This window comes from Sceloporus undulatus, chromosome 4, assembly GCF_019175285.1.
Source record: "Sceloporus undulatus isolate JIND9_A2432 ecotype Alabama chromosome 4, SceUnd_v1.1, whole genome shotgun sequence".
In the NCBI taxonomy this organism is placed as follows: domain Eukaryota; kingdom Metazoa; phylum Chordata; class Lepidosauria; order Squamata; family Phrynosomatidae; genus Sceloporus; species Sceloporus undulatus.
Window position 1 is genome coordinate 205753061 of NC_056525.1, and position 18121 is coordinate 205771181.

The following is an 18121-nucleotide window of genomic DNA, read 5'->3' on the forward strand; positions in this document are numbered from 1 at the left end:
CAAATGAGGCAAACAGGATCTAAAAACCAGCACAGTGTGTTATACTGCAAAACTAGAAATTTGAGATCTGAAAGAAAACTTTATTGGGAAGAGCAGAATTCTTATTTGGGTAGGGCAATGCCCTCATTTTGTTCCTTTACCCCATAGTTACAACTCTGCCCCACATCACAGCATGGCAAGACAGAAAGCATAGGATCATTTGCTTTGGACATTTTGTGTAAGTCTTTTTGTTTATCTCTTTAGTCCTTAAAATTGGTGGGCTGATGAGGATGAGGAATAAAACTTCTGTGAAATGTAAACCTGTAATTTGATTTGACACCCATAAGAACATTGTTTCCTCTAGCCAGCGTGATGTTTTTCTGTTTTTATTAAGCATGTAAACATTTAAAATCACTATTATTACTACCTTGCAGCAAGATGCTATTCAGTGGGTATATAACAGCATTGAGAGTGCCCAGGAAGATCTGCAGAAAACAAATTCTAAACCTTTGGGGGACAATGGAGGAGATGGATTTGACTGCAAAGTAGAAGGTGGGATTATTTGTCTCTTATTGAACACAGTAAAGGAAAATTTTGGATGTTACACTTTAACAACAAAAAGTAAGAGAAGCAAACACCCTGTGCATTGTCAAAAGAATAATTCTTGAAGTAAGCTGCATGAAACAAAATGCATGAAACACTTTATGTATCATATCACAATTGTACATATTATATGTGTGACTTCTTTTTCATATAGCATACTTGAAGAATCAAACACATATGTGAGTCAGTCAGTTACAAGCTTGATTTCTTTACTTCACAATATCCAAAGTAATGTAAAGATACAGAAATCTGATAAATTACGGTCTTTACATGAATGTGAATTTGGTTACAACCATTTTATTTGCCAGATTACCATAGAACATTCAGTACAGTCCTACATAAGTTAATTGAAATAACTGTAAGCATTTTTGTGTTAGGTTGTGCCCCAAAAGGGATTTACTCATCTTCAGTTATCTTTGGTTTAGCAATAATATATCTTTATGTAGATCTAACTTTACAATGAATGAATTATCTTCTAGAGAGATTATAAATAAATAATTATCTGTTTCAGTTTGCTTATTCAATTCAATTTTAACAATGATAATTGAATTAGTTGTATCAGTTAATTCAGTAAATAGATAGGAGACAAAAGTAGTTGACTTTTAAACATTTATTTTTAGAAGTAATTGACAAATTTAATACTATGGCAATAATTGATGGACGGAAGGACCATGTCAGTCTAACTGTTGATAACGTTCATCTGGAATATGGTGTAGTTTATGAGTATGACAGTACAGCTGGAATAAAATGTCATGTTTTGGAGAAGATGATTGAACCCAAGGGCTTTTTCAGCTTGACTGCAAAGGTATGAAATATGAAATATAAAATGTCTTTTTATATAATTAATGTTATATGTATATGTATATGCATAAATTCTTTAGTGTTCCTTCTGTCACTGAAGTGGCATATCTTGTTTACAGGAAAGATTTTAGTTTTTTCATTTCAAATCTGTTATTTGTCAGTGATTTTTGTAGTGTGGTGGTTATTAATAGATATGAATCATGGTTATCTGTCCAGAATGACCTGTGTACTGCTGATGTTTGTTAATGGTTATGAATCATGGTCATACACCCAAAAAGAAAATTAAGTTGCAGGGTAATCATAAATTAAACTGCTAAACATAAAATAATATTAAAGAGGCCAGACGCTCACTATGTTCCTACTCTTTGGTTTTTTGTTTGTTTTCAAATACTTCTCAAGATGTTTCTGTGTAAAATAACAATTAGATGTTCAATTTTTAATTTGGATTTCTATTTTAATAAAGCTTATTTTGGATAAGAGTGGCCAAGAATGAATTTGTTTACTGCATCTTACAGATATTTAGTTGTTCCTTTAATAAATAAAGTGTTCCCAGTGCGTTCTTAGCTAATTGTTCAGAGGAGCAGGAGACTGTAAAAAGACTTTAACTGGTGTTAAATTAGAGCAAGTAGGAGAATGAAAAGTCAGTAGAGCATAACCTGCTGCTAAGGGGGATGAGTGGTAAGAATTTGGATAAAACACAGCAGTGTGACATCAAGATGGGAGAAAAGAGGAATCTTATCCCAAATAATGTTTATAGAGTAATAAGTAAATGTCACTTGTTAACACTATTACTTTTAACCTATTCTAACAATTATTGTGTTATTTTATCAGTAAAGGCATTAATAAAGTTAACCAAAAAGTAACTCATTATAGTTATTGCCTTTCCTTGTATCCAATTGCTGCTCCCCAACTAGAGTGGACTCACTGAATCTATTGCTTAAAAGTAAGTTGTGCTTATGTAAATCATAATGCTCCAATGGGTGGACTCTACTGGGAAGTGGCAATCGGAATTGCACCATTTTTAATAAGCCTTTCAGACAAGACACAGCAATTGTTTATAGAAAATTGGATGAAATGAGTGGATATAAGAGATAGTTGTAGCTATAATACTTAGTGGTGGTGTTATATTCTTCCCTTACTTACTCCTGGCAGCCCAGTCCTTGGAGCTGGAGTGGCTGCTGTTATGCATGTCTGGAATCCTAAAGGATATATCTGTTGAAGTATTATTGAGATCATTATTGGCTAGGTGCTCAAGTTGCTGTGTATGTTCTAGGGACAAACTGTTTTGTGGAAAGTACTGATTTTTGTATCCGATACTACTACTACTACTACTAATAATAATAATAATGACCCCCCCCCCATCCATGGGCTGAGGTGGGGAACAACAACAGACCAATAAATACACAACATCAGTTTAAAAAAAACAAACAAGACACATATGTTCTCAAACCTTTTACCCTTGTGACTTCTTTTACATCAATATACAGATGTCATGCCCCCTGTTTGACATAGTAGATTAATAAAAATACATTTTTACTATGCATATTTTCATTCATACATTCATATATATTCAAATTTTAATGTTCTACAAGGAAATATCCCTCCTTCTCTTTCTCCCCCCTAAAGAAGAGGCTTCAAGTGGTCGCTTTCCTTTCTCTTCCACTGCATGACAGAAAAAAATCTGGGAAGCAGAGAAGAAGAAAGAGGAGGGACCAGAACCTCCATGTCTTATGCCTCCCCTTGAGTAATTCTTAGGGGCCTCCTGCAGGTCCTGCACCCCAGTTTGAGAATCACTGTATTAAAAACAATCCACATTTAAAATTCGGCCTGAGGGCAGGGAACCATCTTATTAAAAATAATAATTGTAAGCTGCTCTGATAGCCTTTAGGGCTGAAAGGCAGGGTATACATACCATAATAAATAAATAAATAAATAAATAAATTTGAAAATCATCTTGAAAGGCCTTCCAGAAAAGACTGGCCTTTTGGACAGTGTATTCAGCTGTCAAATTTCTTCTGGCAGCTTGTTTTACAGTTTAGGGGCAGTTGAAGGAAAGGTCCTCTGGCTGATAATTGCCAACCTAGTCCTGAGTAACTAGAGGAAATGTCCCCCCAGAGGACCTGAGTGTGCAAAGCAGATTATATGAGAGGAGATGATCCCATAGGTAACTTGAATCCAAACCATGTAGGACTTTGTATGACTCACATGACTCAAAGGAGAGTTAAAACCTTTTGAGGCATACCCTATTGTTAGAGTTGTGGTTTTTCTGTGTGGGATTTGTATACTAGTGGTGTCATGTTATGTCAAAGTAATGGTGTGCACTCTATCATACACTCCATTAGGAAGTACTAGAGGGATATTTTTACTTTATATGGCACTTTACAGATAGAATCATTTCAAAACATTAAATGCCTCAAACCAGCTTGTCCTGGTTTGGCCATTCTGATTATATTTTGCCAGAGAAAAGGCTGCACTAGAAGAGTGTTCTAGAGACATAGGGCTGGAACAGATCACCTAAATATGCCGACTTTGGGGCATCATTGGTACGCGGTGTTTAGATGCTGCATGTTGTGATGATGCCTTGAAGCCGCTCCAGCAGCATGACATTTATACGCCGCACACCGCCGGAACAGCTTGAAGCTGCCTTTTTCCTGGCCGAAGAAGGAGCAGATCTTTTCCCCTCCTTTTTTGGCTAGGTTGAAGGTGGATTGGGGCTGCGGTGTGCTTCAAGGTGCCCCTTCCACCTATCTGTTTCAGCCCATACTGAGGCTTTTACGTGACTTTTATATTGTCCAAAAATCTTGTGTTGTGGTTGGTAGGCTGGCTGAATTTCCTCCATATTTTATTTAAGGCATATTTTATGCCGTCGTTGGCACAAATGAAGTCAAGAATGTCTAAGTAATTCATCTTGTAGTGATGAAAAGTAATGTGAAAACAAGTAGGAGAGCTATGTTTGAATGTTAGATATAATAATTCTTATGGGTTTCTTTTCATCAAAACTGCAAATCTTCACTTCTATGCAGTATAAAATCTTAAAACAACCAGTTAAGAGTGGCAGTGGTATTGCTAAAATATATTAATTTGAAATTAAAGAACAGGAACTGCATGACCTGGTAGGGATTTAATCATATTCTTTGTAGTAATGGCCAAGGGATAGATTTTGCTGAAATGTTTTGCATTATTAATTAAATCTGCTGAAAACAAAACTCTTACAAGCACTTAGAAACCTTTCATTAATATGATTATTCAGAAAGTAGAAGTTAAAATACTTTCGTGCTGTGATTGCAGATACTCTGTGAAAGTTATTTGGTGCTAAAGAAATTACATGGGGGGGAAATACTAAGAAATAGATGTGTTGATCAGTATGCAAAGGGATCTTGCAGCACCTTCTGAGACAGAGAAAAAAGTTGGTAGCATAAGCTTTGTTAGACTTCCATAGACTTAAGTATCTAATGAAGTAAAGTTAAGTCTATGAAAACCTGTGCCACCGACTTCTTTCTTTCACTCTCCAAGGTGCTACAAAGTTCTTTTGCATGGGAAAAATAATTAGTTGTTAGTAAATGCCCTATGATCTTTGGCAAGTGACACACACTCAGTCCCAGAAAACCCCATGATAGGTTCACCTTAGGATCGCCATAAGCTGCAAATGTTTTGAAAGCACATAGCAACAACATACATATTTGTCTTAAATTCCAGTTGATGACATTAAAAAAAAATTATAAGAGAAATGAATGAAATGCTAATCATTCCCATTCCAGATTGGGCTCTCTGATATTTTATTTTGTATGTATTTTAGTTGTAGGATTTAAGTTAGTATACCAGATCCTCATGCAGTGCCTTTAAGAGGCTTTTGAAAGAGATACAGGGCTTAATGGATTTTTAAAAGTCTGTTCTGTGTTGGCCAAATGCAAAAATAATTGGGTTATTGTATCTTTAACAGTTGTGTAGAAGAGAGAATTTAGCCATAGATCCTAGTGAAATCCTGTCTTCTGCGTTACTAAGGGACAAGGGCCCCTGTGCTATTTTGCATTTGTCCATTATACTCTGCTGAAGATCTGTGTGTGTGTGTGTGTGTGTGTGTGTGTGTGTGTGATTTATTTTTTTTTTTTTAAAAAACACACCTTTTCATGTTGGTAGAATACAGAGACATAGCTCTATTACAACCTTATTACATTTACAGGGATTTGTAGTTGAGTGAAGCTTAAGAGTTCTCTGGCTGAATATTCTAAATGCCCCTTCCTAAACTACAAGGCCCAGAATGCAATAGGGGGCAGCCACAGCACTATATAGTTCAAATATCTAAAGAAGTGTTTGGAAGCCAGTACCTGCATTAAGTGGTAGTAAGATAGGAATGGTCAACAATAAGTTAGAGGCAGATGAAAGAAACATTTTGTGCACTAAAAGATAATTTCTTGTCCTGAGGACCACTGCGGTGCATGTATGAGTCACATGTATTTCTGAAGTTTAAAGTATAAAGACACATAACAGACCTTTAAACACTAACACAGCCTACTGCATTTAAATAAAAACTTTATTACACTGAATCTACTATACTTAATTTACAGATTCTTGAAGCACTAGCAAAAAGTGATGAGCAGTTTGTGCAAAACTGTAACAGCCTAAATACTTTGAATGAAGTAATATCTCCTGACCTGCAAAGTAAATTCAGCACCATTTGCAATGAGAAAATGGAACACATTTGCAGAAGGATCACTAGTTACAAAAAGGTAAGGATAAAAAAGGTTTACTTGAAAGAAGCATAATCAAAATAAGTATGTGCTCTCTCTCTCTGTTTACCCTTGCTTCCATTTCGCTTTCTTTTCTTTTGTTGTCTCATCTAAGACAGATTCTTAATTCTAAACACTCAATTTGATGGACACGTCTTCTTATGTTCAATGTTATGCTATGCACATCACTGATTAATCATCCATGTCTTTAAAATAGAAGAGATGGAGGAAGATGGTAGTGCTATTTGTAAATCTGCACAACTTTCCTAGACACACCTCTAAGGATGTGTTTATTTGGCAAGGCCTCTGTGATGACACTAGGTGCTTATGTCAAAGAACAATGTGAAGGATTTTCCAGAGCAATCGTTCTACCTATATTGGAAGTGCATAAAGGAAAGCTCATGGTGGAGCAGATAAAGTTGCAGAAATATGACAGATGATGTCATAACTCACTCTCTGGAATTGGAGGATTCAAATGAAGAGAAGGTGGCAGATTGTGAGGAATCTGGAGCTCCTGGTGTAGGTAGTCTCTCTGAATACAAGGAATCGTAGAATCCTAGCATTGGAAGAGACCACAAGGGACATCCAGTCCAACCCTCTGCCAGGCAATCAAAGCACCCCCAACAGATGGCCATCTAGCCTTTGTTTCAAAACCTCCAAAAAAGAAGACTCCACCATACTCTGAGGGAGAGTGTTACACTGTCGAACAGCTCTTGCTGTCAGTAGGTTTTTCCTGATGTTTAGGTGGAATCTCTCTTCCTGTAGTCTGAATCCATTGTGCCATGTCTGATTCTCTGGAGCAGCAGAAAACAAGCTTGTTCCATCTTCAATATGACACTCCTTCAAATATTTAAACAGGTTTATCATATAACCTCTTAACCTTCTTTTCTCCAGGCTAAACATCCCCAGCTCCCTAAGTCATTCCTCATAGGACATGGTTTCCAGACCCTTCACCATTTTAGTCGCCCTCCTTTGGCCACACTCCAGTTTCTCCACATCCTTTTTAAATTGTGGTACCCAGAACTGGACACAACATTCTAGGTGGGGCCTGACCAAAGCAGAATATAGTGTCACTATTACTTCTCTTGATTTAGACACTATACTTTTATTGATGCAGCCTAAAATTGCGTTGGCTTTTTTGGCTGCCGCATCACACTGTTCTTGAAATGTCGTGCCCAGAACTGGACATAATATAATAATAATAATAATATTTATTTGTATACTGCCCTCTGGCAAACCAATCCGGGCAGTTAACAACAGTAAAATATAAAATATGACAATTAAAAACACTTTATCCCTCCCCCCCTTAAGACAGTATTAAACAGTATAACATATTAAAACACAATATCAATGCATAAAACAACAATTAAAAACTAAAAACCCTGATATCCCTCTGTTGATCCTCAACCATCACTAAGATGGGGCCACGGGAGGAATGAGGGAATCAGGGAACCTGGGAATCAGGGAACCTGGGCCAGGATGGTTAATCTGGAAAGGCCTGCCGGAAGAGATCCGTCTTGACCGCTTTTTTAAAGCTGTCTAATGATGTTATCTGACGGATCTCATCCGGCAGGTCGTTCCAGAGTTTGGGGGCGACAGCAGAGAACGCCCTCTGGGAGGTTGCCGCAAGCCTAGATTTTAGAGGCTGCAGTAAGTTCCTCCCAGAGGACCGGAGAGCGCGGGGAGGATTGTATGGGAGGAGGCGGTCTCTAAGATAGTTTGGACCCAAGCCATTTAGGGCTTTAAAGGTGATAACCAACACCTTGTACTGGGCCCGGAAGCTGATAGGCAGCCAGTGGAGGGACCTCAAAACCGGAGTAATGTGGTCCCTCCTAGATGTTCCTGAGACAAGCCTGGCTGCCATGTTTTGAACCAGCTGTAATTTCCGAGTCAAGCACAGGGGTAGCCCCATGTAGAGTGCATTACAGAAGTCAAGGCGTGAGGTTACCAGCGCGTGCACAACCGTCTCGAGATCCCTTACTTCCAGAAAAGGGCGCAGCTGGCGTATTCCATCTGAGGTCTGACCAAACCAGAACAAATTGGTACTATGAAGTCCCTTGATCTCGATACTGTATTCCTGTTGATGCAGTTTAGAATTACATTGGCTTTTTGGGCTGCTGCATCACAGTGTTGATTTATGTTTAACTTGTGGTCTACTGAAGAGCCATAGCAACATACTAGTCACATGAATGCAGAAATGCTGAAAGTAGATTGCAAATCTATCTTTTGTTATATGGTATAAATATTTCTGAACTAGAACATAGCTGGCAAATGTTCGGATTTGGAATTTGGCAATGAAAGAAAGGCTGTAATGTTTCTCAAGCAAAATAAATATTGATAGCAATCTAGGCATTAAAGTATCTGTCTTATCTTATTTACTTTTCTTTCCGTCTGCCATCTTACTTCTGTCTGCCATTGTTAGTATAAATGGGTATTTTAACTGCTCATTCAGAAATTTTATGTACACAACTATGTTGTGTTTTTCCTGTAGTTCTTGTTTACTGTAGAATAATTAATTGTGATCTACAATATCCAGGATAAGAGAAGTAAGGTCATATTGGGTCAGGAGGAAGTACATCGGCACAACTAGGTGGAGAACTAGTGTATCTGACATTACTTTAATATAAACTCATACAATCATTTACTGTTAAAAAAATACCATTCCAAATACATTAACATGATGCATAGTTGTTGTTTCAAAACTGTTTACAATTCTTGATAGCTGTTAGTAATGTGCTTTATGCCAAGAACAGCTATGCTTTTCTTTTAGAGAGCTAAATGTAACCATAGTAACAAAAGTGTCTAAGAATTCTTTAGCCATGTTGTTAGTTTCACTGTGGAAGTTTGAAATCTATAAATAGAAACCTGGTGGCTTCCTGTAGTTCTTATTGTTATCCCATTATTTCTAACAGGAGTTTCAGTCCAGCATAATACTCTCCAGATTTTTTGCAACATATTCATGAAAAATAATACATATATTACTTATTACTTCATTGATTTATAGCCAGGCTTTTGGTTTCTGTGAGACATAATGTGTGGGAGGTTTAAATGTGAATATGTACTGCTGCTGTTCCTATTTAAATGTCTTTATTGTCTTTGTTGCATTAGTTGCACACCACTGAGGGAAAAAATTAAGAATACCTGGACGGAAATATTGTCAACACCACTTAATATATGTGCCATAAAACTCTCTGAACAAATCCCACAGGAATTTATATTTTTGAACTCTGTTCAAAATATGAGCTGTTTTTGTTTATCTGTGAGATTAGGAACCTACTGTGTCACTATATGTAACAGATAGTATCCACTGTTATTATTACTGCCATTAAGAATATTACCAATTTGAAGACCTATATTTCTATAGTATTGTTATCTAAAACATATAACATTTTCTCTTGGGAGATTATCAGACAGGGGGAAATTGGGGAAGAAAAAGACATACTCCTGACAAAGTCATGTGATTGTGCTGAAGATTTTCAGACAACGTTGTGCTTATTCAGGACTTAACCGATGAAGATCTAGGCATGCTCCAGCAACAAACCATTCATGGGGAAGTCCCATGGATGGTTTGTTGCTGGAGCATGCCTGGATCTTCATGGGTTAAGTCATGGATAAGTGCGATGTGTCTGAAAACCTTCAGTGCAATCGCGTGACTTTGCCAGGATTAGATTATGTCTTTTCCTCCCCCCCCCCCCATTTGATAATCTCATTAGATTTGACAAAGTCAGGATTTCTATATTTCTAAATATTCAGAAGATTCCCATTACACCAGTTATACAGTATGGCACATATTTAGCAGTGGTGTCACTTTCTATGGTGACACATGGTGGGAAGGGTTGCTGGTGGGGGGGGATGGCTGCCCCACCCCCTCCTGCTAACTTGCTCATTTGCATCCCCCTTCCCTCCCTTTACTAGTTGCTTGGTGGTCTCCCCTCTCCAACTGCTGTGTCACCCCCATGCTGCCCACCCATTGTGGCTGAGAAGGGACAGAAGAGGTGCACATTGCCCCCTTCTCCTCTGTCAACAGGCTTCCTCCCCAGGGGAAAAAAAAACTGGAACAGGGCAGCCAGGGAGGGTGTGCACTCACCCTTCTTGCTGATTCATTGCAGGGCTTCTTCCCCAGGGAGAAAGCCCTATGATGGAGCAGGCGGGAAGGGCACACATTCACCCCTTCTGCCCTGAAATGTGGCTTGCACCCCCTGTACCCCCCCCCCCGGTGACACCATTGATATTTAGGACACCAGGAGATCAGGGTTTAAATACATGTTTAACCATGGAAACACACTGGATTAGATTGGGCAAGCCACACACTCTTACCCTTAAAGTAATGCAATGGCAAACCTCCTCTGGATATATCTTGTCCAACAAAAAACAACAAAACAAAACAAAAAAAACCTGTGATAGGTAGAGTTGATTTGAAAGTGAATAAGAACAAAAACAAATTTATGGAAGTATAACTTCTATATTATTCCCTTACAAAGCGGATAAGGGCCATGCATGTGCAGAGGATCTATACCAGTTCTTCCTGCAGGTGTAGTAAGGGAACATAAAAAGCAAAGAGAAAAGTTATCTGCACATTCACAGTTGTAACAATATTTTGGTAACAGTTGATATTATCTTGCTTTTCTTAGCAGGATGCAGAAATATGTTACAAAAGGCTGGCCCTAGAGTTTTTCCTTCATGGGAAAGTCACTTGTACAATATAATATTCAGTAAAGTGATAATGTAAGTGTGAAGTCGAAGGCTTTCATGACTGGCATCCATAGTTTTTTGTGGGGTTTTCGGGCTATGTGGCCATGTTCTAGCAGAGTTTCTTCCTGACGTTTCACCAGCATCTGTGGCTGGCATCCTAAGCGAATGTTTTCCTGGAAAGGACTTGGCTATATATATTGTGTGATCTGGAAAGGCAGGAGTGATTTGCATGTGTATTGTTGGTTGCTAATGGCAGTCCTCAGGGTGTGAGGGTCTGCACAAGAGGACTAATGTCTGCTTGATTAGTGCTCATTGTCTGCTGGGAAACCCCTGACCCTGGGAGATTTCTCATTTGCATTTGTCTTTATCTTGCCATCCTTCAGGACTGGTAGCCAAACCTTGTTTACTTTAAGGGATTCCTCTTTCCTTTTGAAATTGTCCAGGTGTTTGTGGATTTCAATGGCTTCCCTGTGCATCCTGACATGGTAGTGGTTGGCATGGTCCAGAATTTCAGTGTTTTCAAACAATATTTTATGCCCAGGTTTTTTTTGTGTTAATTTTTTGACTAAAATTTCTAGACTTGTACGTGAGTATATACAGTATAACAATTTTAATATTAGTCTTGATACTAATATAAATTTAATGTTCTCCATTTTTCTCTTGCAGTTTTCACGGGTATTAAAAAATCGAGCTTGGCCTACCTTCAAGCAAGCCAAGTCAAAGATTTCACCACTACACAGCAGTGATTTCTGTCCGACTAACTGCCACATCAATGTGATGGAAGTTTCATATCCTAAAACTTCAACATCAGTTGGCAGTGCCTTTGGTGTTCAATTGGATAGCAGAAAACATCTTTCACATGAGAAAGAGAACAAATACACTGACCATGGTAAGGCTCAATGTCTGCTGTCTCTCTTTTCTTCCCTAATTGATATCTAGGTCTCTGTGTTAGATCCCACACGGGAAGGAAGATAAAGAAACAGTGTAATGGGAAATATGTGCAAGCCTGATTTTTAATGCTGCAAAGGGGTCAGGGAACAAGTTTAGATTCCATAGAAATTTACAGGTTTTACTTGCTGTCAAGGTCAAATATTATAGTCATTGCTCTCCTCCTCCCCATCCTGAATAATGCCCCAATCTCCTCTTCTGATCTTACCTAGAGAAAAAGTGGCTGAAGATGGAAGTGTACTACATTGTGTGCTTCTGCTTGAAGGTGTCCCAATCATCTTCACTCAGGGATGCCCATTACCCCCAACTAGGGTTGCCATTTCACGGTGGTGGGTGGGACTTTCCCGTCTCCTGGGGGGCGTGCCCGGTCCCGCCCCGCCCCCGCCCCCATTCCCGGGTGGCTGCCCAACTCTGGGCTCCCAGGGCTGCTGCCTGCCTTCTATAGAGTGCTGCCTATGCAGCTTGTCTGGAGCAGCAGCAGCAGGACGACTGAAACCAGCAGGGGTGGGGTCTGCTGCACTGCCCTGCCTCTATTGGCCAGCCCTCTGCTTCCTTATTTGGGCAGCATCCAAGCAGGGAGGAATTTGCATTCAGGCAAGCTGCTTCCCCCTTTTTCTCTTTCCCCTCCTTCTCTTCTTCTTGTTATTCCGTTTTTTTCTCCTCCTCCTCTTCCCCTCATCTTCCTCCTCTCCTTTTTCTTCCTTTCTTCCCCCTCCTCATCTTCTTTTTCTCTTTCTTCCTCTCTCTAAGCCCCCCTCCTCTTCTTCTCAGGGGTCCAGGGCTTCTCAAGGCTATGCCCCCATTAGAAAAGAAAAAAGGCTTTGGATCTGTCCCATAAATCCCTCCTAAGTTGAGACATACCTGGGAAAAGGGGGGGGGTTGGAGGGGGCAAGGAAAAGGAGGAAGGGGGGAATTGCTAAGAAGGCTTGGGAGTGAGAAATGTAGTTTTCAATGGCACAAGGGACTGCCTGTGATCTTGCAAATGCTATGGCTGCTTGGGAGTGAGAAATGTAGTTTTCAGTGGCACAAGGGACTGCCTGTGATCTTGCAAATGCTATGCTTGCTTGGAAGTGGGAAATGTAGTTTGCAGCGGCACAAGGGACTGCCTGTGATCTTGCAAATGCTATGGCTGCTTGGGAGTGAGAAATGTCGTTTTCCTGGCACAAGGGACTGCCTGTGATCTTGCCAATGCTATGCGCTGCTTGGAAGTGGGCAATGTAGTTTCAGTGGCCCAAGGGACGCCTGTATCTGCCAATGCTTATGTGCTGTTGGCGTGGGGAAATGTCAGTTAAAGGGACTGCCTGTGATCTTGCAAATGCTATGCCTGCTTGGAAGTGGGAAATATTAATTCCAAAATGTCCTCCATTTTGAGCATGCCTAAGAAACATGCATTTATATTAACATTTAAAAAAAAAAATTCAATTTTTTCATGTGTCCTCCATTTTTTATAAAAACGTGTCCTACATTTGAAAATGTGGCCCTACATTTGTCCTACATTTGTCCCGGTTTGGAGGTCCTGCCTTATGGCAACCCTACCCCCAACTCACCTATCCCAGGAGAAATAAAATAGTCTTAGATTGTCATTGCACCATCTAGGATTTCCGAAACACAACAGAATTCAAATCAGTTTAATTACCTTTATTTAAAAAGTAAGTCTTAACAGAAAAAAGACTGATAAAATTAGGTGTTCATACCAAGAAAGAAAAGAACACCTAAAGATGGAGTTGGCAATACACAGTTAGCATTTGGTAATCTTTAGTTCATAGGCACAAAGGCATTCGAAGAAGGTATCCTAGGACTTCTTTTAGACTAACTCCACCTCTTTATGGCCTCAACTAGTTATGCTTTATTATGCTAAAATCTAAATAATGATTGCTATCACTGCTTAGGCCTACCTATTCCCATAAAAGGGAGTTATCCTTTTTGTGGTTACTTGTTATTGTTTTTTTCTTGTTTTGTCCAGCAGACATCTAGATAACTCAAAATTTCCACTCATTTACTTATGTCTGTGGAGAAGGTCCATGTACAAGGTAGTTGCACAATCAACTATTTCACTAATTTAGTTCTTTTTTTGTGTCCTGGCATGACCCAGGAATGGTATGAGCCATAGCCATTTTATATAAAAACTGATATTAATAGCTAGCTTTAAGCCACTATTTAAATGATTTATTTGACCTTTATGTCCAATAAATCATTTAAATAGTGGTTTAAAGCTAGCCTCAATATCTGTGTGCTCATTGTCTAAGTAAAAATTCGACTCTCTAAACAAGAAACAAATAAAGTGGGATCTAAAAAAACTCTACACCAGTTGAATGCTTATGAGAAACGCACAAGGAGGATGTCAGTAAAATAGTATCCTTTCCCTCATGCGCCCTAGAAACTGATATTCAGACGTATACTGTTTCTGATACTTGTGGCCACAAATAACATGTGGCCACAAATAACCTTTTCTTCCATGAGTGCATCTAATTCCCTCTTAAAACTATGCAAACTGGTAGCCATCACAATGCATTGTGGTGTATGGCAACGTCCATAGTTTGTGCCTGAACCTCCCTGAACTCAGTCATTGTTACTTTGCATATCTGTCCAGGTGTAGCATGTATTCATGACATTTCCTGCCCATTGGTCTTAGCTACATCAATTTTTCTTTCTGCACTGGTTAGTCTGCAGTTATTCTGACTTTGCCCCATCATTCTGGAGTGTGCAGTTCTCTCTCTCTCCTCCCATATTTGAATAGCACATGTTTGCAGAGACTTTCATCATGAGATGTAATATTACCTTTTATAGTTGTAAGTAAATCTATTTTATAGTGGTTTTTTTTTAATCAAAGAAAATAAAACCTGCATGTTTCCCTATGTATATTTGTGTGTGGTGGTGGTGTGGGACTGGTTGTTGCTCCTGCTTGCAAATACCGATTACTCTGCTTGTGATAAAATTACTGTGTTTCAAATTCTCCAACAGTCTTGTTGTCCTGTACTTGTCTATTTCTCTTCTACATGTGGTACTCCTTCTTTGCAATTTCCTTTATTGCTTCCCAGTTCATGCTTTATATAAAGATTCTATCCAATCTGTAACCATATTGCAAACATGATAACTTTTTAGTGTCTTGTATTCAACTGCATGTTTAGTTGCTCAAGAAAAATGAATACTGTTTAAAGTAACAGACACCATTCCTGAATAGTTGAATCCTATTCAGTGGCATCCCTGCTCCTGGCATCACCTGTTGTGATGGCGAGGCTTCAAGGAGTAGTGCTTCTGGGGGAAGCGCGCGCAGCCTGCCTTGTTGCACAAGGCTGAGAAGTGTATGCAGGACAGCAGGGGGAAGGAGTACACATAGGATGGGGGGGGGGAAGGAGCATGCACAGGATGGCAGGGGAAACGAGGGTGCGCAGGATGGCAGGAAGAAGCATGCATAGGAGGGGGGGGGAAGGAGCATATGCAGGATGGCAGGGGAAGAGCCGAATTGGGTATCACCTCTCTTCTGGGGCATCACCCAGTGTGGATGCACCACTGCAGCTCCCCTAGTAATGCCACTGATCCTATCCCCCCACTTTTTTGAATTCCTGCACCATATCCTTTCTCTTTTTGGAACAATAACTAAGAAGCCACCTGGAATACCAGTCTTGGGGGAAAGTATCAATGAAGTATCAATAACGTGATTGATTGACTGAAGTGCTTTTTGATTCTGAAAACATTTTTGCAAAAAAATACACTCCCTTTTTTAGAAGCAATCATTGTTACATGTGTTTTGTTTTGCCTAGTGTTTATTTATAATTAGTTATTTACTGACAGGTTTTACTATGAAGTACCGAATTTACCATGTTTGGAGTGATTTAACATACTGATTATAATCTTTGAAAAATAGAAAATAATGTTTTGTTTGAAAATAATTAAACTGCAGAGATCAGTTTGGCTGAGAACCTGTTTATACTTCTTTAAAATAAACCTTTTTTATAATGCCCAGGTAAACTGAGTCCCATGGTTTATGTACAGCATACAATCACTACTATGGCAGCTCCATCTGGACATTCCTTAAATCAGCAGGATGGCCATGGATTGAGATACCTGTTAAAAGAAGAGGACCTGGAAACTCAAGATGTCTATCAGAAATTGTTGTGCAAATTGCAGGCTGCACTAAAAGAAGTGGAAAATTGTGTTTCACAAATAGATGAGTAAGTAAATAACTGGAATACATTTTTAGGGATTCTGAATATTAACAGATAAATAAATAGCAAATAGTGATGAAAAATAATATTAATATTTATGTAAATTGTGTTTTGTTCTTTGTGGTCTCAAAGGAATGGGGTTATTCTGCTCCTGCACACAACACCGTTCAAATGCTATATAGAATGTTATATAAACTTTTTGGTGGTAGCCCTGCCCACCTCCAGCAACTCTATATAAGTGGCTTCCTGCTGAAAACACAAGTTTTTTTTAAATCTACCTCTGCATTGTGAGGAATTGCCCATCACTTTCATTTTCACTTTGGCATTGGCCACTTGGATACTAGCTTCACCAATTTTAGATTCTCTGTACCATCTAGCATTAGGCGGTCAAAGCCAGGCTTGCCCTCAGGGTTTTGCCTTTCTGCTAGCATAATTTAAAAAGTGCATCTCTTATTGGTCAAGCTTCCCAGCCAGTATGGATGCTCAAAGTGCTTGAGATGCTTGGGTGAGACACATGTGGTCTCTGCTTGAAGTTACTGTACTGCTTTCACACCCCAGGTAAGAATGAACAGGATGGTACAGTGGAAAGCACTCCTCTAGGAACAGGCCTTAAGCCTCTGACTCATCTCTACCATGATGGACACTGCTGAAAAGTATGACTGACGATTGACATCAGTGGCTGTTGGCATTGAAAATGAAAGATATCTGAAGTCTGTTTCACATCAGTCTTCTGAATTACAGGGACCCTAAGGTGAACCTATCACAGGGATTGAGAGTGTGTGGCTTGCCCAAGGTCAACGACTGGATTTCCATGGCTGAGCCGGGAAGTGAACCCTGATCTTTAGAATTATAATCAATGTTCATGCCACTACACTACACTATTTCATTTCCAAATATTATAGCATAAATGCTATCAAGTTGAAACATACTTAATTGTTGGATGAACCAAGAAATATATTTCACATTCTTAAAAACAATCAATCTCTTTTGATTAATATTTGCATTTTAATATTCCAGCAGCTTTGTACTCACTAAATTGTCAATGGAGTTTATCACATGTGAGGGCTCCTGCCACCCAAATGTCACCAAACTGTGATGGAAGCGCTATGGTGGGATTGTGTCTGGCACTATTAAAGTGTAATGCTTTTGTTTTTGTCATGGAAGCATTATCGTAATCGTCAGGAAAATAGTCCTTTCTTATTAACGATTTAATCTGTTACTAAGAAAGAGCTTTTTCCTGACGATTACGATAACGCTTCCATGATGAAAACAAAAGCATTATACTTTAATAGTGTCAGTCATGATCCCACCATAGCGCTTCCGTCACAGTTTGGTGACGTTTGGGCAATGAGAGCCCTTGCGTGTGATGAACTCCAATGTCATTGCTTTTCTCCTAGGTGTATATGACATAATATTAGTATTCTCTCCTCTTTTTTCATGCTTGAATAAACATGCTATAATTAAGAATAAATAAATTCAGTTAGTCACATAGTTGAAAAAGTTAACAGTACATAAGAGACTCTCACATAAAGTGTTTGTTAACAAGAAGTCTGTGTAAAATAAATTAACAGATATTCAGTTAGGATGTATGGAAGTCAATGTGATGTAGTCATTTGAGCATGGGACTAGGACTCTGGAGACCAACATTCAAATCCAAGCTTGGCCATGAAACCCCACTGAGTCACCTTGGGCAAGTCACTTTCTCTGGGCCTCAGAGGATGGCAATGGCAAATCCTCTCCGAAGAAACCTGCCAAGAACTTTCTGACTTATGGCAACCCTAAAGTGAAGATATAGGGTTCTATATCTTCACTTTAGGGTTGCCATAAGTCAGAAATGACTTGAAAGCACACAACAACAGCAGCAGCAGCAGCAATGTAGTTTTTAATACAGTTAATCCTCCATGTCCATGTATTCCAGTTTTATCCATGGCTTGAAAATATTTTTAAAAAACATATAAATTCCAAAAAGGAAACCTCACAGGTATGTGTAGTGGGACATTGAAAAAAGGTGCAAAGTACTCTTATATCTTGTTTTGGAGAAGGGGCAGATAATTAAGTGGCATTTGCTGCAAATCTTGCTTCTGTCAATCATTGTTTATCAGCTGCCTCACAGTAGATATTATTATTTTCCTAAGAGAACGTAGCTTCCTAAAATGAAAATGATGCTTGAATGTTGTGCCTTACCCATTATACCTTTTGTTTTTT

General features: G+C 39.0%; 1 protein-coding gene across 1 annotated transcript in view; it reads left to right on the forward strand.

Annotated features, from left to right (window-relative positions):
* Positions 1-18121, forward strand: part of PREX2 (phosphatidylinositol-3,4,5-trisphosphate dependent Rac exchange factor 2) — a 176542-nt gene that overhangs the window by 91876 nt on the left and 66545 nt on the right. Inside the window, 5 exon segments of the mRNA XM_042464860.1 lie at positions 414-531; positions 1203-1387; positions 5949-6110; positions 11469-11691; positions 15715-15922. Coding sequence (XP_042320794.1) covers positions 414-531; positions 1203-1387; positions 5949-6110; positions 11469-11691; positions 15715-15922 — 896 coding nt within the window.